Source organism: Lampetra fluviatilis, chromosome 24 (assembly GCF_964198595.1).
Source record: "Lampetra fluviatilis chromosome 24, kcLamFluv1.1, whole genome shotgun sequence".
Taxonomy (NCBI): domain Eukaryota; kingdom Metazoa; phylum Chordata; class Hyperoartia; order Petromyzontiformes; family Petromyzontidae; genus Lampetra; species Lampetra fluviatilis.
In genome coordinates, this window is record NC_136298.1 from 8,684,172 (window position 1) to 8,706,092 (window position 21,921).

At 49.5% G+C, this 21,921-nt stretch overlaps 1 protein-coding gene across 1 annotated transcript; it reads right to left on the minus strand.

Annotated features, from left to right (window-relative positions):
• Window positions 1–1,777: 1,777 nt before the first annotated feature.
• On the minus strand, window positions 1,778–21,718 carry LOC144941241 (alpha-amylase-like). Its single transcript, XM_078867864.1, has 11 exons — window positions 21,463–21,718; window positions 10,440–10,614; window positions 8,993–9,139; window positions 7,372–7,569; window positions 6,226–6,456; window positions 5,493–5,626; window positions 4,719–4,841; window positions 4,054–4,153; window positions 3,805–3,926; window positions 2,888–3,013; window positions 1,778–2,156 (listed from the first exon to the last, which is right to left on the minus strand). The coding sequence occupies exons 2-11, from the start codon at window positions 10,605–10,607 to the stop codon at window positions 1,967–1,969; spliced, it is 1,539 nt and encodes a 512-aa protein (XP_078723990.1). The 5' UTR covers window positions 10,608–10,614; window positions 21,463–21,718; the 3' UTR covers window positions 1,778–1,966.
• Window positions 21,719–21,921: the final 203 nt, after the last annotated feature.

A 21,921-nucleotide genomic window follows, 5' to 3' on the forward strand; every position in this document is an offset into this window, starting at 1 on the left:
TTTTTACTTTTCTTAATTTTAATTTTCAACTACGTGTCTTTACCAAAAAAAAACATAAGAATACTAAGCGCCTCTTTATTTTAGACACAACTACAACTCGAGGTCCCAGCTTCGTTCTTGCTCTTGAAGCTTGTCCCTTCCCTCAAACGTCCCCTCTCCTCGTGCTCTCCCCTTTTATCCTTCTCGAGCCCCCTCTCTCGAACTATCCCTCACTGTTTTCCCCGCAGCCAATCCCCGTCTTCCTCCTCCAACGGTTCCCAACCGTCGCCTCCAGGTTCCACTCTGTTTCCCACTTTTTCCCATTTAAATATTTCCTTCAATCTCTTCAAACCCTGCCTCCAGGCCAATCATTGTGGAGGCATCTTCCCGCCAATAGGAGGCCTTGGCCTACTTTTTTTAATTACAGTGGCTGCACATTGGCTTGGGGTGAGTGCCTCTTAATTTCGGTCATTACACATTCGTTATTGGGTCAATATATTTCCGAAGTAAATGACCGCGTGGTGGTTATATGTCAACATGTTTGTCGTGCATTTTAAAAAAAATTATGTGTCTTTAGGTATACTCTTTTTACATGCAATGATTAGGGTGACTTAATGGAAAGCCTTATGATGATTAAACTGCAATAAAGAACCTATCAATAAATAATTGTTGAAGTATAGTAAAACACACAAAAATATTTGAAAACCAAAAGCACAGCTAGAGGAAACTGATATAGCTAGTAATGGGCATATAGCAAATATGAGTATCGTTTTGTGACAAGATGTATTGCTGCGACTAGCGTTTGGGATTGCAACGATGCTGAACGGTGTTGGGAACTGATCCCCGGCCACCTGTGTGACGTCGCTATCTCAAAGCAATCAGCAACGACGGCCGTGCTGCCAATGTCGGACAATTGGTCATCTTGCCGTACAGTTTCACCAGCGCTCCCCGCTACACGCATGGGCGCACTCAAGATGCCATGACACACGTGCAAAGCTTCATCACTTTCACCTGCAACCCTTGTTGGGAGAAAGTGGCTCGTGAACTGATGGAAGGGCAAAAACGACACAATCGCCATGATTTGTTGGCCAGAGTATTGTGCCTACAACTGGTGCAAGAATAGGGTAATAAAGTGTAAGCAGGTGACTTGTAACAACGTGTCCGACTGAGTGATTTTACAAGACACTACACCTGGTAAACTGAAACACAGTATATTCGAGATTACAAGTTTTCGTGACTGCAAGGATCCATACTCTTTGTTTTTTTCGGTAAAGTCACGTAGAAAAACAAAGAGTATGAAACAAAGTACAGTTGTTTAGTCGGGATATGTTTTTGTAGAACGCTGCGCTAAGACTCCCTGCACTCGCGAATCCCTGGCAGAATGTGTGCGCTCATTTCGATTCACGCGTTTCACTTTGGCATGCTGCCACTTGTGGTGGTGTAAACAGTCAGCAGTTGAAACGATGTCGCAAGTTCCTTAAATCCACAACTGCCTCTGTCCACCCAGCAGCAGAAATGTTGAGGTTGTTTGTCGTGTGGCAAAGTGTGTGCACTCCCACTCCTTCCATGACATATGGCCAGTGGGGAAGAGGGGGCCAAAAGCACTCTCCACAGGGGCCTCTCAAGAGCTTCCCTCCTAGTGGAGGCCCATCTGCCAGCTGTGGTGTGAGCAAGTAATTGCAGGGCTGCACCTTCACCTTTTAATTTCAGATATAGACCAGTCACATGTGGATTAACGTGTGCACGTTTTATTGATCACAGCAGATGAATACATATGGCAGTACAGCAAACGGCCGGCTGATTTGAGGCGGTTGAAGCAAGCGGCGGCTGCGTCCTGACTTTGAACGTCTTCGTTTCGATCATCATCATTATTGTTACGATTTTTTTTATCGATCATGTTCCGCTCTGCGCGACGCGTCGCCGGGGGGCTGGGAGGCTGGGTTCATCATCGTCGCTGTCGTCCCAGCGGGAGCCGTGCGACACCGCGCTACAGCTTGGCGTTGACGTGGATCGCCACCACGGGATCCTCGGACGCGTTGCTGATCTGGAAGAAGGCGCGACCATCGCCCCCCACGGAGATCTGCGCGCCCGTGCAGCGCCCGCCCGACAAGTTGCCGGAGATGACGTCGCAGTAGGTTCCAGCCGGCAGGCCGGTCTGGAGCGTCGCGTCAAGGGCCCTGTGGAACGGTGACGTACATATGCTTGTACGTATGCATATTTGTATGCATGTATATATGTTGACACTTCTATCACACCATACATAGACAACCGTGCTAATCGGAGGTGTAGAGGAAGGACAACAAACGAAACGCAAAAGGTAGTTCGAAAAAATGAATTTTGAATCTAGATTTCAAAGTGCATAGCTCCAGTGGCTTTCTATTATCGGAGGGCAGTCGACACGGTAGACAAAACAAAAAATATCCACGCGTTCTCTCGGTGGATTGTAGTGGCGGACGTTGCTTGCTTTTGGCCACTGGCACAATTGTATTTGTCGTCGATTGTGCTTTCAGCATAGTGTAACGAGATGACGAGGGAGGTCCACGTTGAACTCTCACATTGACCAGTGTGTCGTGACCCCCAGTGCGTTAGAGCAATGCTCGCTGGAGGAGATATCTTCAAGGAAGATTCTACGCCTCGCCTAGTTTGTCTAGCAGCTCGACTGCCCTCGTCATAACTGTAGGCTCATGGGCCACCAACTTTGGACATTTTCTGAATTGTATTTCTGTAGATAATATTTTTGTTCACGACCTACATCGTCCTTTGCAGTCGTTTTTCTACGTACGGTGTGGACGCCAGCATCGATGTCGTCGGGCTCGCTTATGTACGACCAGCGCCGACAGCTGCAACCGTGGCAACTAGCGGTGTATACTGGACGCATTGCGCCGGAAATTAAGCCAGTCGTGCTCACCAGTCATCATTGTTGATGACGATGAACCCACGGTTGCCGCGGCTGAATGCGATCTGGTTGCTGCCGTTGTCCCACCAGTTAGTCAGGTCGTGTCCGGTAACAGCGTTGCGGAAGATGACCATGTTCCTGAAAAGCATGAATCGCACGACGACAAAATAATCGACAGCTGTGCGATTGGTGAGCAGCTATCCACCTCCCCCTGCACCTTCCCCCTCGTGGTTCCACAAACTGTCACGATTCGAGGCCGCAAATAGGATTCAAGAAAGTGTTTGTTTTTTAACTGCTCCCATGGTGCGTTTATAACCTCCGTGGAAATAATTTCAAACGACGTAGAACAGTTGACAATAGGTGATCGTTAGGCACAATTCGATGCCTGGATCTTGCGGGTAGCAAGAGGTTGTGGTCGATGAATGGATGTATAGTTACACATCGGATACTTTTTTAAATGTAGGGTTTCGTAGCCAATACAGTGGTCTATATATGTTTCTGACTGGACCCACATTGGTAGTTTCATGCCAAGAATCGCCACCATGACCTAGCCTAGAAACTAAGTTGGATTAGTTACACTTCTACTTTACAGCTATGCCTTCGAAATGCAAAATGGCCTGTCCAACTACAATAGTCAAAACTTAGTGTTACATTTTGTATCACCGAGAATTGCCATTGAAATTTCTCCCGGAGAGGAACACGACCACCCTTTTGTGCTAAGGGAACATCCCACAGATGTAGATATCACAGAGTTACCTCTGAGATCCCTTTCAAGTGACCTCTGATCCAGTGACCTTTTATCAAGAGGACTGCACCTGGCACCCCCCCTGTGCCCCGCCACCACCCCTGCCTTGATCTCTCCCCTTCTGCATCAATCGCTCTGAACCGCTGAACCGCGCCGGCCACCGCTTGGACCTCTGGGAACGCACTTGATCTGGCGCCATCTGTGCTCGCACATCCAGCCGTTGCCGCACGTGTCGTCGGAGTTGATGGTCACGGGTTTGGTGGAGCCATCGCCGTTGGCAGGAGGTCCAATCCAGTCGTTCTGATCCTGAAACATCACGGGTCGTGCCGCGGAGAACATTGGTCGCGCGTCGGGGGCGGCCGTCAATCGAGCGGGCGCGTGTTCGTAAAAGTTTGGACGCGAGCGCGGATGCCGCATGTCGAACGCGTCTCACCTTGCCGTTGACGAAGTTGCGGTCCCAGCTGTAGCTCGACATGATGCGAGTGAAGCCGTAGGGGTGAGCCAGTGTGAAGGCAGTGCCGATCTTGTAGACGCTGCGGTTGTGACAACATTACAAGAATGCAATATATTTTTAAAACATGTAATTCAGGAGGTGGTGATTGAGTCGCGAGTCGACAGAAGCTACGCATGACAGATTCCATCATGACACGAGCAGGTCAAAATCATAAAGTGACTCACATAAGCCACATGTGACAGATTCTATCCAATCGCATTTGAACATTTGAGCGCCACCGGAGTAAACGTGATGCGTACATTTCATAGCACGGCGCCAGCAGCGGCATCCGAGGAGATGTGATTATCTTGTGGAAATAGGTAAAAGTGAACTCTTCCCTATTCAAATGGATGCACGACAGATTTTGATTCAAATAGGTCGAACTTCAGGTTGTCGTCATTATTGTGGCGGTGAGCAACCCTTCTCTCACACACGTCCGAGATTGCGCCCTCTTTCCGGGGCCCCACTTTACTCAACCTTCCCGGAAGAAGCTGCGCGCGCCGGAGGAACCGGTCGCGACGATCCCTGCCACCTCGGCCCGGGCCTGGTGCCCGTCATTGGTCATGCCGCTCACCCGCACACGCCACGCCCAATCGCCTGCTCACCGCGAGTCCCAGAAGGTGAGGATGGAGGCCCCGCCAGCGCCGTGGCCACGCTGGTTGTCGTGGTTGTCGACGAACACCAGGGCGTTGCCCGTCGGCATGAAGCCCCAGCCTTCACCCCAGTTGCTGGAGGGGGTGGCAGAGGGGCGAGCAGTTATGTTTGCACGCACATAATATTTATTTCGATCAGAATGACCACGGTAACGATCAATTTTCTTCTCTACCCCTTCCTGTAATGTGCGAGCTTCGCGCGATGATATACCCTGGGTCAGCAACCAAAATAACGAGGGCAATTTTTTTTCGAATTCGGTAAGAAACTCGATATTTCGAGAGACGCAATGCATGTGAATGACGTCACGAAGCAGTCCTTCAGGAGCCGCAGGTTGCTGACCCCTTTGATATACGAACTGCAGTCGCTGGGCCAGACAAGTACAATTAATCGCATGAATTGAGTACAATTAAGCGATGGGCATCGCAGCCATTCCACGTATACACGGGGTGAGAGCCAGAGCAGAATGCACGATAAAACGCAGATCCTATTGTTAGTCATTCTGTTTAGCGATTAACATTTTGATGGCGTTTCAGAGTTTATTTTTAGGTTTAGGCCAAACCCAAAATCAGTTACAATTCATGATATCGGCTGCGAGAAACCTATGTGTTTACGTCAGGTTGGTTTGGCATCAATGGTGTTGTGCCCCTGGGTCTGCATCACCACCCTGTGGTGCTGATGCAGATCCAGGTCGTATGACTGGCCCTGAGGCCTGGCAGGATACTCACCGGAGGTAGGACATCTTTTGTCCGTTCCACTTGCGCACCACCTCGCCCAGCTTAGCGCCGAACTTGAACTCGGTCACGCGGCCGATGCCAAAGTACTCGGATGCAGAGATGGCCTCTCCTCCAAGGTCAATGACCTGCAAAGATGTATTCATCATCGTCGGGAACATGTATGCGATCAAGGCCCATTGCGCCAATCAAAAGTACCTGTATTCCAGCGTAATGTAGAAGGCCTCCTGAAGGGTTAGGCCGGTGTCACGGCATAGCTGATGAGTCCACTCCCACAATTACAGCCGCCATCCACCACCAAGTGGCGGTGATGTCACCACGGCGTTTGTGCCAATCTAGGTGCACATTGAGGCCATGTGAAGCATCGCAGGCTCCCCCCACGACTCCCCCCCCCCCCCCCACACAAAGATCCCCCGTATTGCCTTAACAGGCTGTTGGGGCAAGTCCTGTCAGCGAGCACCTATGAAGGCCGGAACGGCACATGAGGGGGTGTGTGGCCAGCACCACACGCGGCCGTCTTTATCTCTTTAGTGCCGATGTTTGCACATCGCACCAGGTACTCATTTGACGCTAAGTTGACCTTGGGGAGGCCCAGGACCGATTCAGATAATCGTCACTGGTGTTGGTCGCCGGGTTCGTGGCACGGCGTGCTAACCGTTGCACCACCGCTCCCCACAAGACACACACGCGCGTGCGCAGCACACAGCGTCGGCGCCGCGGCCCGCACCTCCTGGAAGATGAAGGCCTTGCTGTTGGACGGGAAGTACTGCGAGTTGAGATTCTTGAGACGCCCCACGATGTCCTGGAGGTCTCCGGGCCACATGTGCTTGGACGCGTCGAACCTAAAGCCAGCCACGCCGATGTCGATGAGGTTGTTGAGGAAGCCGGCGACCTTGCCGCGCACGTAGTCTTTCTCCAGGGCCAGGTCGAGCAGCCCCACGAGCTTGCAGTCGCGCACCTGTGGTGGCGCGACGGCCCGTGGATCAGTACAACGACTCAACACCAGAGGCCGCAACCGGGTACCTGATACCCGTACCCTACCCCATACCCGGTACCCGTTTGCGACCCTGGTGCGGCCGGGGACGGGTACGGGTAGACCGTGAGTCACTGGTGAGTAACCGTGATTGTCACTCATTTCCCAACGTCTTGTCTCTTCTCACAATTCAAGTTCCTAGAATCAACCCACCCGCGCCTGCAACATGGCTTCATCCCAGAGGTCGCAATCAGGTACGGGTACCCGATTCCGACTGTGACGCCTGCATATTTGGAGTTTGCATGTCTCTCTCCCCATGGTCGCGTGGATTTTTTCTCCGGGTCCTCTGGGTTTTCCCTCCATAATTAACATGCATTTGGAGAAGGGGTCCCCAACGCCCGGGCCGCAGACCGGTACTGGTCCGTGGCCTGTTAGGAACCGGGCCGCACAGCAGGTGAGAGCGGTGAGTCCGCGCGTGGCCCGCCAGTTATTTTACTTACCACTTCTGGCCGCGCCTCCTTCCCTCACTGCGCACTTGTCTCAGTCACAGTTTTGGTAAGCCTACAAGCTAACCCTTGACAAAATTAGTAAAAAATTAATGTCGCTGGAAAGCTTCTTTGAAAAGGGGGAAAGACCCAATGATGAACACCCCCCCCCCCCCCCCCCGGTCCGTGAAAAAATTGTCTTCCACGAAACCGGTCCCTGGTACCAAAAAGGTTGGGGACTGCTGGTTTAGAGCTTTTGGCTTCGACACATTTCCATGTGATGATAAGCCACTTCGTTGAGATATCATTTGTGGCCAGGTCGCTTCTGAGAAAAAACTCTATCGGTCAGTGGACGTTACATTAAAAAATTAAAATAGTTGAATAGTTTAACGCCGATTCCGTCACCGCTGCGCACCTGGTACTTGTCGCCGTAGTTCTCAATCTGGCCGCTGGCGGTGCCGCACTTGCCATCGTTGAAGTCCATGGAGGAGTAGGGCACGGCCGAGAACTCACGGCGCCCGGCGTCGAAGTAACTGCCGCACGTGGCGTGTGTGCCAGAGCCGCCGCCATCGCCGCACATGTGATTGATGATGGCGTCAACGTAGATGCGAACCTGCGGGGGAGGGACGGGCGGGGGGGGGATAGGAGGGTTCAGGCATGTGATTGGTTTGATTTGGGCTGACGTCGCCACGTCATGAAACGCAGCCGTCCATGCGGATCTCGAGCAGAGCAAGAGAACGGCTCACGGAAGCGGATATCGCAGAGGTGCATCTGACATCCATTCAAGTAACCTCTGGTCAATGCAGTAGAGGGCAGCACTTTTTTTGCCAACCCGCTCTGCATATGAAAGAAATGTGAATCGCATGACAGGCAACCCGATATGTAATTCTCAGAGCTTGAAGTTAGCCAGTTTAAGTTGCAGCGTTTTTGTTTGTAGTCAGTCTTTGGTGACCGGGCTGAGGACCATCAACTCAAATACCCTTCAGAACCAGGTTTAACCACAGGCCTGGATTGGAACGCAGGATCTCAACCGTACCAGCTCAGCGTCTGACCCCTGGGCCACTCGGGCTACCGTGGGGCACACGGCTGTAAAATTACGGAGCAGGGCAAGTGGCATAGAGCGGTTGGCATGGGCCCTGGTGCAGGTAATGCAATGGGGCCCTCTATCTAATTTACCCTCCCTCCCCAACCCCTCATCGTAGCCCGGCGTAATTATTTCTTGAACTTGTAACCTTGTAGACGGATGCTTGGTGGTGAATACTCTAAACTATAAACACTCTAAACATGTCCCCGACAATACACAAGTGTGAAAACACCATCACCATCGTCGTGCTGCTGTCAAACCCCCAATGGTTTCAAATGTGTGGCGGCCCTCACACTGATGATGTCTTATCAGCGAAAGTGTGCCCTCCCTCTGACAATTGGTGAAGAAGACTGGGTTAGAGAGTTGCTGCTGCCATGGTGACAAGATGTTAATTGCCTCGCCTGGTGTAAAGGAGGTCGTGGGTTCGATCCCGACCCTGACGCCTGTCTATTTGGAGTTTGCGTGTATCTCTCTCATCATCATCACGGTGGCTAGGAGATGTTAACTACCTCGCCTGGTATACAGGAGGTCGTGGGTTCGATCCCGACCCTGACGCCTGTCTATTTGGAGTTTGCATGTTCTCTCCGTTGTCGTCTGGATTTTTCTCCGGGCACTCGGGTTTTCCCCTCCACATTTAGAATCAACATCACGACGCGTACCAAGGGATGATGATAAGCCACTTCGTTGAGCTATCATTTGTGATAGCCAGATCGCTTCTGGAACAAACAGCTATGAAGATAAGTGGGGCCTTACCTGGTAAAATGAAAGTAGCTTAGTTTATATGATAAAATTGTTTAATTTACATGAAAAAACAAATGTAGTTTACATGAATTTTTTTTGTTTGTATAAAAAAATGATTTAGTTTATATGACTTTTTTTGTTTATATATATATAAAACAAAAATTCGTTTTTACTGTATCCGAAATCGCTCCCACCGCGTCCCGTGCCTCACCCCGGCGTTGTTGCAGCGGTGCACCATGTCGCGGAACTCGGAATCACTGCCCGAGCGCGAGCACAGGTTGTAGCTGATGGGCTGGTAACGCTCCCACCACGGACGCCAGGGGCTGTTGATCACGATGTTCTCGTTGGGGGGAGACACCTGCGGTTGTTGTGGAGTGGACAAGGGCAGAGAGAGGTGGTGGACGTGTGGGCGTGGTTGCTGGTCAACCACCCCCTCGTGTGCCGAGGCGGCCTTCATAGGTGCTACTCGCTAACAGCACTCGCCCCAACAGTCTGTTAAGGCTGTACGGAGGGCGGATATTTGTTTTTGAATGTGGAGGTCACCATGGCGAATGCTCAATGGCGCCTCACCTTGGCCGTCACCTCCGCCCCCTTGCTCGATCCCGCCACAAATGAAAAGTTAACGCCAGGCCTCCAGGGTCACTCCTTCTCCTCTGCTGCCCCCAATGTCTGGAACTCCCTCCCCCCCTGCCATCCGAGCCCCCTGTTCAAGTCAGGGCTCAAGACCGTCCTTTTGTAAAGCTCCCGATGAACGACTGACTGCCCACTGTTTATATAGAATGACGATACCCACTGTTTATATAGAATGACTATGCCCACTGTTTCTATCGAAAGACTATGTCCCTGTTTTCTGTAGAGTGCCTTGAGACGTGGTTGCATTAGATGCGTTATGAAAACACTCTTACGGTCTCACCCACCACCACCACCATTTCACTTGTTTGTTTTCATTTTTGTTACAGAGTCAACGCGTTCTTTAGGGCCTGCTCCTACGATCTAATGGCCACATCAGCTGGCTTTAGGTCTTCTCCCTGAATCGCCAACCTCTGGGTGACACTCAACAGCCCATCTCGGTAACTTGCCCTCCTCCATCCTGCACACGTGTCCCACCCATCACCTCCTCCATCCTGCACACGTGTCCCACCCATCTGTCTGTATTTAAAGGTCAAAAGCTTCAAGTTGCTTTGCTAGAGTCGAGCTCTCCGAACAACCTGGGAAAAAAAATCAATGAGAGGAATTGCTGTGCCCAAGTACAATAATAATTGCCCTATTAAATTTATTGGAGTGAGCTGATCTCTTTTTTTTCCCTCTGACTTTCCACCCTTATCTGCTTCCAATTTTAATATGTATCCCTTTATTATGGCTTAAACAAGCATAACCGTTGCATAATTCCACCCTTACCCTGTACACTTCGCCCGCCTCCACACCTCCAGCACCCTCACCTGCACACCCAACTCACATCTCCACCACTCTCACCTGGTCACACCCCACCCCTCCCACCCCACCACCACACACCTCCAGCACCCTCACCTGCACACCCCACTCACATCTCCACCACTCTCACCTGGTCACACCCCACCCCTCCCACCCCACCGCCACACACCTCCAGTACCCTCGCCCCTCCGCCCTCGCTCGCCCCCCCACACCTGTACCGCACTCACCTGGACGCCGGCGAAGCCATTGGGCCCCAGCCAGCGCTCGCACTCGGCGGCGATGTCCGCCCACCTCCACTCGAACAGGTGCACCATGGTGTGACGGCCGTCGTGGGCGTTGGGGTGCCACTGGCCCCAGGCCAGACCCACGAACGTCAGCAGCAGCAGGGCCTTCATGCTTCACCTGCCGTCGAAGGGAGGGGACGAGGAGGTGAGCGATCCATCGATCGATCGATCGATTGATCCATCGATCGATCGTTCTTAACGTACGTTCCGGAGAGTAGAGTGGTGGCGGGCGATTGTGGTGCATTCGGTCGAGTCGTCAGCAGAACGAGTGACGAGAAAGCAGAATGACCGACACGATCGTCATTGTCAAAGAAGCGGGACCAGTTGTTGGGGCAAAAGTAGCCGAATTGTTCACTCGATGTTTGCGCAGACATGGAATCCCGCAAATCACGGAATGACGTGGCAATCACTTCTATTCACGAACGGTGCTGCGACCGACTTGAAATACCACGGAGTTGTGTGCCTCTTAGGAAAGGTTCCTCTACCGTTGACCACTTACCAGTGCACTACTGTTAATCACATTCTTGGAAAAAAAGTGATTAATTTCAGTTACCATTGTGTCTACATCCAGTACTATTGCCTTAATTATCAAGACTGCTGCTGATGTCGCTCCCATCCCGACAAATACACCGACATTGGACCCCAACATCCCTGCAAATGTGTTATCCCATCTCAAACCTCCACTCCTTTGGAAAAGTTCGAGAATGGATTATCTCCCATCTCTCCGAACACTTCCCTTTCCATGGTCTCCATGATCAAGGACAGGTCTCGTTTCCACAAACGCCATTCTACCGAGTCTGCTCTCCTACGCGTGGCCAATGAACACCCTCGCTCAGAATGTGGATCCCTCTCTCACGCCCAGTTCTTTTAGACCTTTACGATGCTTCGGACACCATAGACCCCACCGCCTCCCATCTTTTAGGCTTATCGCTGAGCCAAACCTCCTCCGAGATGAATGGAGATCGGTTAATAACCACTGTGTGGGTTATCGCGGTTGTGCCGAAGAGTTCTCAGATGCGTTTTTGTATCGGAACCGTTCGGCACGGTGCCCGACGTGTTGCGCCGCGTGCTGGGAGCTTCATACTTTGAAGAATAAGACAGAAGCGGATTGCTGAAGAGGGCACCCAGCATATGGAGTGAAACGTCGGGCATCCAGAAGCTGCCAGCACGCCAAATAAAACCTGCCGTACAAACCCGAGAACTCGAGAAAGAACTCGAGAGAGAGATCGTCAAGGCGCGTTTGCACCCTTCCTGATCAGCCTGGGGGTCATTGGTCGCTTTTATTATTTATTTTATTATTTTATTTGAATTTTACTTTTATTAATTTTTTACCTCCGTGACTTTACCGAAAAAAACCTAAGAATATGAATCCTTGCAGTCACGAAAGCTTCAAATCTAAAACCATCGCTCCGAGCCAACAATCGCCTGGTAGTCACCCTCCGCACCCAGTCGCTCACCTCGTGTGCAGCAAATCTGAAGCTGGTCCCTGCCGTCTGCAGCCCCGTGCTTAAATAGTCTCGAGTCGGGCGCGAGAGAGGTGCGAGTGGGAAAATGCGCAGTTGGTGGTGCATTCGCTCTATGGGTAAACCCTCACATGTGGCCTTGCTGATAAAGGTCCATTAACTCGCCAGGCAAGGTGCCTCTGTGCTCATTGCCAGTGGCGCCCACGTGTATGTGTGCGGACGGAGCGGCCTTCGAGGTGGGTGCACGGTAATGTTGGGAAGCCGCGTAAACTTTTCACCCTTGTTCGCGTTTAGGACAGAGCGGAGGGAGGTTGCATGGGACGGACCATTCATGTGACGAGTGACGCCGGAGGTCACCTTCAGCGGGGAGGATGTTGACAAAAACCCCCCCTCTGGCTGTTCGAGTTATCTCGGTCGATAATGCAATAAGTTACATTGATAATAATTAAGCAGACTAGCAGCTGCCTCCACACATCGACTCAGAGAATGCAATACAATGTACATATATATTTTAGAATCGGCGTGTGCACGTTCTGGACCGATGTAATTCGGTAGCATGCGTTTTAAGCAGCCGGGTTTTAACTTGTGGGGCCTCATCAGCGAAATGAGGATCGTTTAGTGTATGCCAGGTTTACCCCTGGCAAGGGTCATTATCCACCGTCACAACAGGGGCCTGTTCAGCAACACAAACGCATTGTATAACAAAACAGTAATTTTGAAATGCTCGACACCAGTGGTACTTAACCTGGGGTGCACGCATCCCCTGGGTGTGCGAGATGCCCCTTTTTTTGGGGGGGGGGGGGGGGAGGGTGTGCGAGACACGGCCAGAATATTTTTTAGAAGGAAAATAATCGAAAACACAAATTAAGTACGGGCACGTAAGTACATCTACTTTTTTTTCTTCCTGGTTCTTTCGGTAAAGTCACGTAGAAGGGAAATAATAAAATGATGAAAATAAAACATAATAAAATAATGCTCACGACGTTTCGGCCACAACGCAAGCAGCCGTCATCAAGTGAAAAACAGGTCTGTCGGAAAGACACTCGGGTCCAGTTGGAAAGACACTGTCTTTCCGACAGACCTGTTTTTCACCTGAGGACGGCTGCTTGCGTTGTGGCCGAAACGTCGTGAGAATTATTTTATTGTTTTATTTCCATTATTTTATCATTTCCCTTCTACGTGACTTTACCGAAAGAACCAAGAAGATGAATCCCTGCAGTCATGAAAGCTTTAAATCGAAATTTACATCTACTTTGTTTCATCACCCCCCTACGTATGCATGACCAGTATACATTGTTTTACGATCGAGAACCAAAGGAGTGCAAGGCTGCAGTAAAGGTTAAGAACCCACTGCTGTAGGTGTTCTCGGATTCACGTCTTTCGGTTCTTGGATTGCGTCGCCCGAATTGTGACTCTGCCGTGCGATCGCAGGTGGAGCGGCTGAATTGACGCATGTCTAAAAGGCATGGATCGGGCCACCTTGCCCCGGCTAATCTCTGGAGTCGGATTAGCAACCATCCACGCAACCGACCTGACGTATTAATTGTAATTTGTGCGCCACAGCCAACGCGCCATCATTAAATGATGTCACACTTTAGGCTCATCTTTACAACAGATATTGCAAGAACAAGCTTAACACGGTCATAGTCACAGAAGCATTTGAATGAAGAAATACATGCAATAGCAGGAAATGAGGCGTAAATACGCACTCATATGTTACGCGACAGCATTTGTTCAAATTTGAATAATAGTCAATTAATACATTTACAGCCGTGTGTCGGTACGCTGATGGATGCTACCTCGCCATGCTAGTCGGAGCGGATTGGTGAAATTTAGACCATGGATACATTGTGATATCATCTGGTATTGATTTTAACCTTGGCCGGCAACTGGACCCGAGTCAGCAGTGTCATAATGTATCGAGCTAACCTCTACACCACCCCATGAACTGTAAACAGGTAAAGGTGCAGCCCTGCAATTATTTGTTCGTGCCACTGCTGGCAGAAGTGTCCCCGCACTAGAGGGCATCTCGAGAGAGCACCTGTACAGGCTGTTCGGCTCACTCTTCCACACTGGGTCAGACGTCCCAGCAGAGGTGGTCATACCCACACTTTACCCCACCATACATGACGCGACCTGCCGATCGACTCACTGTGTGTGGCACACCCATTGACACTGCCGGGCGGACAGAGGTGGTGGGTGGGTGGGTGGGTGACGGGGGGGGGATTGAAGAATATTGGACCGTTGTTTCAACTGCTGCGCTGGAAGATCGAATGGAAAAAGGTGACCCCACGTGTGCGTGTCCCGTGCGCTAAACATTACATCGGGACAGCATGCCATGAATCGTGTGAAAATGTGAAAGGAGATGTAGTAATTTACAGCCGTTTGTTCATTCGCGGGTGGTGAAGGCACCTCCAATTATCGCGGTTGGCTACGTGCGGTACGAAAGAAGTTCAACGTACGTGCACACATACATGGTGTCCCCGTGCCTTGTAAGCTGTGAGTGTTGCTGCACTATAATTCCCCACGCTGGTCATTGCGGGTTGGTAGCGATGGCAGGAGTCAGAAGCGGTGCATGCATCGCTCGCCCCCTGATGCGAGTCATGGTCAGGCATCTAACTCTGGTCTTCTGGCTAAATAGATTAGGGCAATAATCACGGTGCCACCGCTCCACCCCGTGAAATATGTGATTACAGAGTGTTCTTTACGTGGGCTGTTAAATGCCTCCTGACGTAATGTTAATGGGTATTCCATTATGTGGCAATGCCATTACTCAAATCCCTCCGTTTAAGTTGAAAAATTATGAGAAAAAAACATCGCTAATATCACTAGCTCTCACCTGCAAGCAGAGATGATGAATCTCACTCGCATCTCGTACGGTTACATCATTTTTAAAAATATATAGATTAATACACTATGAGACCTCCTTTACCAGTGGCAAAATATAGTAATAGGTTTGTACCCTTTCAACTGGTACAAAAACTGACACCTTTATACAAGGCATCATGTTTGCAATAACCACAACACAAGCAGTCAAAATGCAAACGCCTTTTGGCGTCATCTGGTCCAACACCAATGGAACCTAGGCTCTAAGAAAAGCTGTCTCGGGTGTAGACCAATCAACTTCAAGGACAGTGCATATCATTATCATCATCAGAGTTGTTTCTTTTTGTTTGCATTTTGACTGCTTGTGTTGTGGTTATTGCAAACATGATGCCTTGTATAAAGGTGTCAGTTTTTGTACCAATTGAAAGGGTAAAAACCTATTACTATATAGATTAATGCTAAAACAAATATACTGGATTATTTATGATGAAAAAAATAACGGAGCATCCTATTCCCGGCAATAATACAGGAGGTGTTAATGTAGGTGCGTTTTGGTGCTTGAACATCTTCATGCGTGTAGCATTGCCGATTAGCACGGCTGGCAACGTGCGGTTCAACATACATACACAAAGACTTTTCTTCTATCATCATATTGATCCCGGCAAGAAGGGTCCCACTAGATATGTATTGTTGTAAGTGTAGAGGAGTAAAATGGGGACGTGACGTCAGGTGTGCCGTTCAGTGCGATGACGTCACGTCTCCTAGGGTACTTAAGGGAGACCCCGTGACGTAAGCGGGGTCACTGTGGGAACGGGTAGAGTAAGAAGGGTGAAGAGGGAACCAGGGGTAGAGAGAGGGATCGAGTAGGGAGTCTGGGGAGAAGCCGGTGGTAGCCGTAGAGCTGCTTCTCTCTCCGGTCGGTGGAGTCGGCAGAGTCCACGATCCGACACGAGAGAGAGAGAGAGACCGGAGCTAGCCGGCAGGGACCCGGACTCAGAGTAGGACCCCTAGCCCCTGGGAGTTGTGTACCCTGCTGTGTAATATAGTAACAGCTTTAATAAACCCTTGGCGAAAGCCCTTAACATACTTCCGTCTCCGAGTACGGCTGTGGGAACTTCTCTACATAAGTATTATCCCGCTTGCACTGTCGTACTCCATATCGATGGACGAGGCACCCGCCTGGATCTCTGGACGGAGCAGTGCATCTCATTCGTGCTGTAAAACGGCCCGCAGAGAAGCAGATTCGGAATCTCGATTTCGACTGGAAAAAGCCGATGAGCTATGAAGATTTTTTTCACAGATGTCCAGTAAGGATGCGGGTCGGAAAGTTACAACAGCAACAACCGATACAAAAAAACGAGTGGATTGCAAAGAATGCCACTATAGGAAAGCTACGCAAGTCACAAAACATAATAAACTACAGTTTATCAATACAAATTGCACAAGTACGACCCGCACAGTAGGGGGCAGCACTTTCCCATTCGTTCGTTGCACGTCAGTAACGACGAACATTAATTCAGCCAAATTGGGGGGGGGGCACCCAAGTTTAACCTTTTGATAGATTTGTTTCTGTGTGCACAGTTATCAACTTACAAGAGTCACGGTGTGGCTGAATGCCTGTGACAGTGACTTTGTCTCTTTCTTTCATACGTCCAGATGACCGTGAACGCACCCAATGTTGCCTTAGCTGGGAAGCCAAGCTCGTTTGAGCTCCGACGGCACAAGGATGGGAGAGTATTTGGCTGCTGTAAATTTCCACGGCGGAAAGCCACTTGACGTTGAGCATGTAGTTTGCGGCCAGATCGCGTCGTGAAAAAGGGCTCATAGCTCAGTGGGCCTTACCTGATAAAAAAAAGAAAAAATAGTTTAACATTTTGTAACGACAATTTTTTTTATAGTTTGATTGCCAGGACGTACTGCTTGCTGTCGGACTGTGGCCGCGAATTGGCCTTGCGGTGGTCGTGTCATCCTTGCGTATGCGTGGTGGGGTTTTATCCGGGTTCTCCGGTTTCCTCGCACAAGCCTAACACTTATTCACGCCATTGGCCAAGACCCCTTCCCCCTTACTGAATACGAGTCTTGAGATACCGCAAGGCTTTCTTGGGTTGATTGAATGACTATCTCATCTTATTCTCCTGACTATTGCAAACGTTGAATGTGTTTCATCTCAGTCACTCACCCACTCACTCACCACACTGTGTGTTCAACCACCAGCACACTGCAGGTCACAACAGCACACTTATCCATAATACAGGTTTTTTTGGTGTTAGATCGCGTAAATATATAAATGTGTCGTTAAACTCGCCACCACTTGACACAGCCAAATAGTAAAGGTTGTTACGTAAATAGAACATGCCATATTCTTTGGTTCTTTCGGTAAAGTCACGTAGATAGAAAAATAATAATGAAAATAAAGTGAAAAAAAATAAACAACCAAAAAACACGAATGTACATTGTAGCCTGGTTCTTAATCTGAGTGAGTGTACTGGCAGTCTATAGTGTAGACTGTAGCCTGGTTATTAAGTTTGGTGAGTGTACTGGCAGTCTATAATGTAGACTGTAGCAATTGTTATTAAGCTGGGTGAGTGTACTGGCAGTTTATAATGTAGACTGTAGCCTGGTTATTAAATTGAGTGAGCGTACTGGCAGTCTATAGTGTAGACTGTAGCCTGGTTCTTCACCTGAGTGTACTGGCAGTCTATAATGTAGACTGTAGCAATGGTTATTAAGCTGGGTGAGTGTACTGGCAGTTTATAATGTAGACTGTAGCCTGGTTCTTCATCTCGGTGAGCCTACTGGCAGTCTATAATGTATTCTGTAGCCTGTTAACCTCGGTGAGCGGACTGGCAGTCTATAATGTAGAATGTAGCCTGGTTTTTAAGCTGGTGAGCGTATTGGCAGTCTATGATGTAGACTGCAGCAATGGTTATTAAACTGAGTGAGCGTACTGGCAGTCTGTAATGTAGACGCATTCTTGGTTCTTTCAGTAATTTACTTATAATAATACAAATAGATACAAATAATTATTTTATTTATATATGTTTTATTTTATTATATTTGTATTAAATTTAAATGACTGAAAGAACCAATAATAAGTCTACATTATAGACTGCCAGTACGCTCACTCAGGTGAAGAGACTAGGCTACAGTCTCCATGAATGGTTTTGTTGTTCTAGATTTTTAATTTAAATTAAAAAATTTCACCTACGTGACTTTACCGAAAAAAAACTAAGAATATAAAGGTTTTGTTGTTGTTTATTATTAGTATTTTTTTATTCACTTTATTTATTATTATTATTATTATTTTTCTTCTATTTACGTGACTTTACCGAAAGAACCAAAGAATATGAATTCCTGCAGTCACGAAAGTTTTAAGTCAAAACAGAACATGCCAATTCGTCACTCGTACAGCACACCGGTGTGTTGGAGAGCAAATACCCTGAGTACGACGTTTCGCCAGTAATTACAACTAGCTTCATCAGGCGACAGCCAGATTTGTGGAGAAATCCTCCTCTTTTCGTTCCTTAAATAGAGGGGTAGATGTGATGGCATCACTTGTGAGCACTTCTTGATCGATGTGGTGTGGGGTGGGGGGGATTAATGAATGCATATACATGACAATGGGCATTCATTGCCGGTTTGGTTATTTGATTATTCACTCACCCACACACCACACTGTGTTCAACCACCACCATCACCACGCTGCAGGTCACAACAACTCACTCACTCATTCACCCACTCACCTACCCATTCTTCCACGCGTCTCCTCACTCACTACACTGCAGCTCCAAACACGTCTCCCTCTGCGTCATCTCTTCCACCGATCCGCTCGCTCTGGCCTAACCTTCCAGAAGCGTCGCATTACGCGAGCTCTTACAAAAATAACTTTGCTCTGCCCGAGACAAGCGCCATCAACTGTGACCCATTACAACTTTAGTCGTGAATCGTGTTGCTGGATACTTTGCATGTTGGGTATTTGGGGACTGTGCTTGACAAAAACATGTTTCTGTATCCTTGAAGTAAAGTCATACACACATAAAACAAAGTTGAATGTTTTTTTCTTCTTCTTCTTGGTCACAGCTAATGCAAGTGCGATAAGCGGCAGGAGCTGGATTGGCCAAGAGCTGGCACTGCCCCTCTTGAGTGTGGGTCAACTCAGGTAAAGGTCGCCTCCTTGCGAACGGCAGCGTCACCTTCGGCAGTTGCCGACGTGTCCCACGCGCTCATTACGCTCCCTCCTCTACCGAGCACGCGCGTGCAAAGCGAGGGCAGGTTCAAGAGCTCATCGCCGGTTGAGTTTCATCGACGTACATTTTTTTATTGATAAGTGCTTTTTTACCCTTTTATCTGGCAACGAAACTGACACCTTTTTTACGCCTTTTGGCGTCATCTGGTCCAACACCATGTGAGACTAGGCTCTAAGGAAAGCTGTCTCGGGTGTGGACCAATCAACTTCAAGGACAGTGCATATATTATCAGAGTTATGTTTTTTGTTTGCATTATGACTGCAGGTATTGTGGTCTATGCAAACATAACTCTTCGTAAAAAAGGTGTCAGTTTTGTTGCCAGATAAAAGGGTAAAAAAACAATTATATTTTTTCTTCTGGCAAATGAGGTTCCAATGGTGTAATTTTTATTGTTGTGGTTGTTGTTGCTTGCATACCTTTGTCAGTCCACTGCTGGATGGAGACCTCCACCGTGTTGTGCTGGTTTGTGGGGGTTGTGTTTTGGGGCGCCACGGTGGCGAGATGCTTACTACATCGTCCTGGTATACAGGAGGTCGTGGGTTCAATCTCAACCATGACGCCTGCTGTACATTTGGAGTTTGCGTGTCTCTCACTCCCCGTGGTCGCGTGAGTTTTTCTTCGGGTACTCCGGGTTTTCCCTCCACATTTAAAAACATGCGCTTGGAGTATTTGGCTGCTAAAAAAATCCACGTGGTAAAGCCACTTTATTGAGCTATCAATTGTGGCCAGGTGCTTTCTCAAAAACAGCTATACAGCTCAGTGGGCCTTACCTGATAAACGAAATGTATTTTAATTTTTTAACCAAGGAGGGTGACCACAGGGCCAGCTCAGATATCACTCGCGGTCACAGGAGAGGGACGACTTAAGACATTTGGTCATTGTTTCAACTGCCACGACCTGGAGATTGCATTGAACCGACGACCTCGCACTGACCAGTGTGGTGAAGTATGGTCAAATAAAACTCACAACCTGCACGGGTGTGGCCAGGCTCTCATCCAATAGTGTTTTGACAAAAGGGCCGTACGTGTACCTATAGTGCACATTGCATTATTGATCTAATGTGTACATCTCTGACATTAGAATTTGGTTCAGTTGATGGGGTCAAAAGTGACCGGGTAGTGGCGGACGACGCCGAATGAAGTTCAAAGGTCATTCGTACGACCCAGAACTCACAAGAATTGCGGATTGGAAGAAGATTCTAACAGGGAAGTGTGCTATGAACAACCATTCATATAGCACCATCCGCGTGTGTTATGGAGAAGGGCCATAGCCCGAAACGTCAACGTTTATATATTTAACAGCATGGACTGATACCGACTTGTGAGGTTAACTATTTTGCATGTGCGTGGAAGCTGGAATGCTCACAGAAAATCCACGCATGGCGAGGGGACAACGCTAAAACGCCTCCAACTGGCAGTGAGAATCCTACTGGCACCCAACCCGAACTATTGTAAGCGAGTGGGCGTCTCACTCACGTACTCGATGGTGCAATCCTTACGCGATCCACCAATCCTGCGTGCAATTCACTGAACGAGAGCTGTGAGTCGTTACCACGTACCTGAGGTCCCAGTGGCGGATGGAATCCCCGTAAAGTCGGGGGATGAGGTTGGGTGGTGGTAGTGGTGGAATAGGCAGGCGAGGACCACCCTCCAAAATTCTGATAATTAAGTAAAAAATTTGGCAGCACAAAATGAGTAATAAAAAATTCAGCGGTGAGCGTCGCAGATTTTCTCTCGTCTGCAAAGTGGGTGAGAGCCAGGGCAGAATGCACGGCGGGACGCGGGCGGATCGGGCCACTGGTCACTTCGTGTGACATTTATCGTTGTCTGTCGTGACCCCCCCCCCCCCCACATGACCCCCCCGCCCGACACGACCCCCCCCCACGCCCTCGCGGGCTAGAATGCCCAAACACGCTTCAAACCAGGCCACGCTCAAGAATTGGTTGCCGGTCGTTAGGGGCAAAACACAAGGGTCTTCACCCCTTGCCCCGCTGTGTCTTGCTGCACACAGGCTTGTCAGTTACTTCGGTGTATTTTAGATCTCGACCACGATGCAGTATACGATTGAACCCCGTCTCCCTCCACCCCCTCCCCGCCACCACCACCACCGTGCCCCTCCACGATATTTACCCGCCGGCCGCCACTGCTGAGACCTCTGTCGGGCGTTCGTGGATCGATTGACGGCAACGGCCCACGCAGGTGCGAGCCACGGCTGTCGGGAGTTCCAATTCGCGTTGGGTCGGTCACGTGCAGCAGTCGCCCAGCGTACGATTTGTGCAGCAGAGGGGTGCAGCCAGCGTCAGTGCCGTGGGAGCAGGCGGCGAGGGGAGGGGGCGAACACCCCAAATTGTGTAGATATTATGAATAAAGTACAACACCCCCCCCCCAACCCCCGAAATTGTTTACAACATTTTAAATCGATCACGGTTACCTTCGACAAGGTGGCACGAATACCGATATCGTGCTGACGACGGAGCCCCTTGGTCTTTGAATACAGAGCAGCTGGTCAACAGTCAAGGAGGCTCAGCCCCGAGTCAGCAGCCGGTCAGGGTCGAGAGGTCACCGTGGCCAAGGGTGTCGTTGCTGCCACCTCTATCCCTCGCTGCTGACGCCAGATCTCCGGCAGCTGCTTGCGTAGTGGGCACGTGACAACCCCAGGTCTGCGCCGGCAGTCCTCCCACCATCCGTTCTCAAGGTCTTACTCGGACCAGGATGCGTCGATTTTATATAATTATAGGACAGTACATCTCGAAAGTGTGGTGGTTGGGTGGGGGGGTAGTATAATTTTGCGTAACCCCTTTGCGTAATTTGACCGCGAACCGTTCGCTTCGTAAGCCACCCCCCAGACTTATACAGTGGTCACGCAAGTGTTGGACGCTCGCCGATTGCC